At 40.6% G+C, this 4,500-nt stretch overlaps 1 protein-coding gene across 1 annotated transcript in view; it reads left to right on the forward strand.

The window, feature by feature from the left end:
• LOC119430685 (desmoglein-2) overlaps window positions 1-4,391 on the forward strand; it is a 33,515-nt gene extending 29,124 nt beyond the window's left edge. Inside the window, exons 13-14 of the mRNA XM_037698146.1 lie at window positions 1,181-1,501; window positions 2,546-4,391. Coding sequence (XP_037554074.1) covers window positions 1,181-1,501; window positions 2,546-4,096 — 1,872 coding nt within the window. The 3' untranslated portion in view covers window positions 4,097-4,391. The remainder of the gene's footprint in view (window positions 1-1,180; window positions 1,502-2,545) is intronic.
• Window positions 4,392-4,500: the final 109 nt, after the last annotated feature.

Consider the following 4,500-nt stretch of genomic DNA (forward strand, 5'->3'; position numbering starts at 1 on the left):
CTGCAGCCTCAGGATTATGAGATAGTGTCACTGTTCACCAAGCTACTAAAGTCCCATAAAACACAACATTTCTTTATTTGCCCATTTTCTTCTTAAATGTCTGTTGTTGTTTTTTTTGTCTCCTTCTCTTCCTTCCTTCTCTTTTCATCTTTTTGCTTTTTCTCACCGTCATGCTCTTTGTTTGTCTTCTTTAAATGTTTCATGATGAGAATCAGCACCTCCAAATCTGAGGCCATGGCCCTCAATCAGAAAAGGGTGGATTGCTGTCTTGAGGTCAAGGGTGAGGTTCTGCCTCAAGTGGAGGAATTCAAGTATCTCTGGGTTTTGTTCATGAGTGACGGAAGAATGGAGTGTGAGATTGACAGACAGAATGGTGCAGTGTCTGTAGTATTTGAAAGAACGAGACTGTGGATACAGGTGGTTGAAATGAGTCTCCTCTGCAGGGTAGCTGGACTCTCCCTTAGAGATAGGGTGAGAAGTTCAGTTATCTGGGAGATATTCAGAATAGAACTGCTGCTACTCCACATCGAGAAGAGCCAGTTGAGGTGGTTCGGGCATATGGTAAGGATGCTTCCTGCATGCCTCCCTAGGGAGGTGCTTCGGGCATGTCCGACTGAGAGGAGACCCCGGGGAAGACCCAGGACATGCTAGAGAGACTACGTCTCTCAGTTGGCCTGGGAATGCCTTGGGGTCCTCCCAGAAGAGCTGGAAGAGGTGACTGTGGAAAGAGATGTCTGGGCCTCCCTGCTCAAGCTGCTGCCCCTGCAACCCAACTTCAGAACAGGTGGAAGATAATGGATGGATGGAAATGTTTCAGCTAACATTAAAAGTTCAACCATTCTTCCACTACCGTTCACCCTTTTCAGCAGTCATTCATCACTTAGCATTTCACAATGCATCTTTACAGATAATGCATATTTTCTAGTTATGTTCTGTATGTTATGTATTTTCTAGTAAGTATCATTAAATATGTTTTCCATTAAGTGACATCAGAATACCTGTCACTCATCTCCCTCGTTACCGTCTATGGCTTTACATTACATCAGTGATATAAATATAGTACAGCAACTCATGTTGAAAGTAAACAAGTTTTCAATGTGTTCTTAGGTAAATGTGAGATATGTTTAAGTTTGATTATTCTAACTTTATTGTAACCAGTTATTATTGTTATATTTTTCAGGAGTTTCCACTCTGCTCTGTTCCTATTATGGGAACTAAGCTAAATACTGAGACATCACCAATGTCAAATATCGGCAACGTATTCTCCGAAACCACAGAAACCCATCACACATCATTCTACAATGAATCTGGTCGGGTGTTTCGGGAAAATACTCTAAGTCCAATGGAAACTGACAACAACCACAAGTTTTCAGGAGATTTATACACTCATGACAATGACATGACAACATTCAACACACATATGTCATTTATTGAAGAAGCAGGAGCTTATTATGAGGACATCGCCCTTCCTGATGCTTTCCTTGAGGACTACTACTCACAGGTACTGCTAGCTTTGAGGTCATTACAGATTCTCCATTTACAGTGCCTTGAAAATGTCTTCATATTGAAACATATACAATGTTTTACTGGGATTTTATGTTATACACTGGCACATGGTAGTACAAAACCTCAGTGGACAGAAAATAAAATATGGTTTTCAAAATTACTTAGAATAAAAATATGAGAACTGTGACCTAGTCTTGTATTCAGGCACCCTGAGCCCATACTTTGTAGAACCAGCAACAGTTTGTCTTTACCAGATTTGCACATCTAGAGACTGAAATTTCTGCTCTTCTTTGCAAAATAGCTCAAGTTCAGTTATACTGAAAGACTCGAGCCTTGCCACAGATTCTTAGTTGGATTTAGGTCTAGACGTCTGCAGCTTCTCCAGAATTCCCATGAGCTTACTGAATGCCTCTTGAATGATTGCTCTCCTTGCTCTCACTCAGTTTAGGTGGACGGCCACGCCCTGACCTGATATGTTTCCAGTTTTACTGTACTCTTACCATTTTCAGATGATGGAATGAACAGAGGCTTTGTGAGATGTTCAAAACTTGGGATAAAGTTTTATTCCTTAGCCCTGGTTCAAACTGCCCAACAGCTTTATCACTGATCTGTCTGGTGTGTTCCTTGGTCTTCATAATGCTGTTTGATCACTAATGTTCTGTAAACAAACCACTGAGGCCTTCACAGAACAGCTGGCTTCATACTGAGAATAAATGGTATACTCAGGTGGCTTCTAAAGGTACTGTAGTGGGTAGCTCTGGATTTTAGTTCAAGATGTCAGAGTAACGTGGGCTGAAGACAAATGCACACCAATTGTAAATAACAAGTGAAAACCATGTATAATTTTCCTTCCTCTTCACAATTTTGTGCTACTTTATGTGGATTTTACACATAAAATCCCAGTAAAATACTTAGAAGTTTGTAGCTGCAAGGTGACCGAAATGTGAAAAAGTTAAATGAGAACTTTTCATGACACTCTATAAACGTACACTGGAAATATGTATGAATTATTGTTTGTCTGTTTGTTTCCCTCTGACAGAAAGCACTCTGTGATGTGCCGGTGACCGAAACATTGCTCCGGTATGACTATGAAGGCCAGTTCTCCTCTGCTGGCTCAGTGAGCTCCTGTAGCTTAGTGGAATTTGACAATGACCTGGACTTCCTCACTGACCTTGGACCAAAGTTTAAGACTCTGGCTGAGATCTGCTGCCCTCCTACAGCAAAGCCTAAACCTCTTCTGACCCACAAGGCTTCAGGTGCTGTCAAAACAACAACTATGACTGAACCAGTCTTCAAGCCTAAGGTTGAGAAAGATGTTGAGACTAAGCATGTTGACATGAAGACAGAGAAGGTGACATCATCTACTAACGTGGTTAAAAGATCCGTCAGTTCAGTAGGCACCACCTCGCAATCCACAACTCTCCCTAGCTCCCCTCGCTCCAAGGTTACCAACGTCAGTCGTTCTGCTAGCTTTAATCATTCCGCAGGCTTCAATCGTTCTGCCACACTGCCATACCCAACTCAGACCGTGGTACTACAGCAGCAGCCAGTTTACTATGCCCCTAATCCAGTAATGCAACCCATGCACTACTTTATCCAACAAAATCCACCAAACACGATTCTGGTTGACGATAGGTCCCTGATGTTAATGAACGATCCGCAGGGTCTGTCTAGACTCGTGATGAATGGAACCCAGAGCTCCTATTCGGGGCTAGTTCTCCAGGGCATTGATGGCTCTATGAGTCCCAAAAGTCCTGTCAGCCCTACGAGTCCATTCAGAACCACTGTGTTGATGCCTAGTCCAACTGCCTCCCAGGGGTTAGTCTCCATGGAAGGCTGTAAGATAGTAGGGCCAAACTCTGCTGGTGCTTATGTGTTAGTTAATGATAAGAGCAGGCCAGGTGAAGTAGAAGTGAGGGACCGGGGCTCATCTGAAGGCATTTTGCCTAGTGATGTTGTCCTGGTGAAAAAGGCTGCTCCCCCTCAGGGGGTTTTAGGATCAGCAGCCCAGACTACAGAGACCGACTACAGTCACCTCTTAGATCGTGTTGCTAAAAAAGGTAACAATGTATCACAAAATTGGTATATAGGACAAATAGGATTTTGGCAGAAGACGCAAACAGGTTATGGGTCATTGGTTGTGTTTAGATTTTTTAGTAGTCAGCTACAAATATGGATGATACGTGTGGCGACAGTGCGTATACACCTGCACAAATACCACCTGCCAAAAAGATTGTCAATATACATTTTATTACAACTGGAGTTTAAAAGTTTGACTAATGGTGATAACCGTAAAGTGCATTTTTCTAAATATAGCATTCAAAATATATCATCAGTTACAAAATGCAATTTTAAACACAATAAATATTGTAAAAAGACTTGCAAAAGTTTGAATACACTGTCTATTATTTATAATAATGAGAGAAATACTTCAGCAGTGAAAGTCTGGTCTCATGTTCTTGACATTTTCTTGAAAATTATAAATGCTTGCATATTATATGTATTAACACTGTTTAGGTATGTCTGTGCTAATGATTTTTATAGAATACAATTTTCTCTAGTGCGGACAAAGAAATCTTTTAGCACATGACCTTATGTAGTAGACACATTTAGTTTTTAGCTTTTCCTCCGTAGCTGTATGCCACAACTATTACAGATTGTTTTTCTGACTACACATTCTAACAAAAACACAGAAGTACCCATGCAGCACCACGATGGGGTGCAAATGGTCACAATAACAACAAATAAATAAAAAAAACAGAACATTTTTCATTTGAATCAAGATTTTCCCTAAACTCTTTTTTAAATATGGTTACCAATGTCCTTTACTTAATAACAATATCAGTACATAATAAAATATTAATGTTTACTGGATCAGGATGAATAGAGACAGAAAAACGACTCCACGGAAAATTTGGTTTCTATTGTAGGACATCAACAGATAGCATGCATGTGCAAAATGGGTTTTTATTCTGTGGGAATTGGAGATTATCT

Source organism: Nematolebias whitei, chromosome 3, assembly GCF_014905685.2.
Source record: "Nematolebias whitei isolate Nwh7 chromosome 3, NemWhi1, whole genome shotgun sequence".
Lineage (NCBI taxonomy): Eukaryota > Metazoa > Chordata > Actinopteri > Cyprinodontiformes > Rivulidae > Nematolebias > Nematolebias whitei.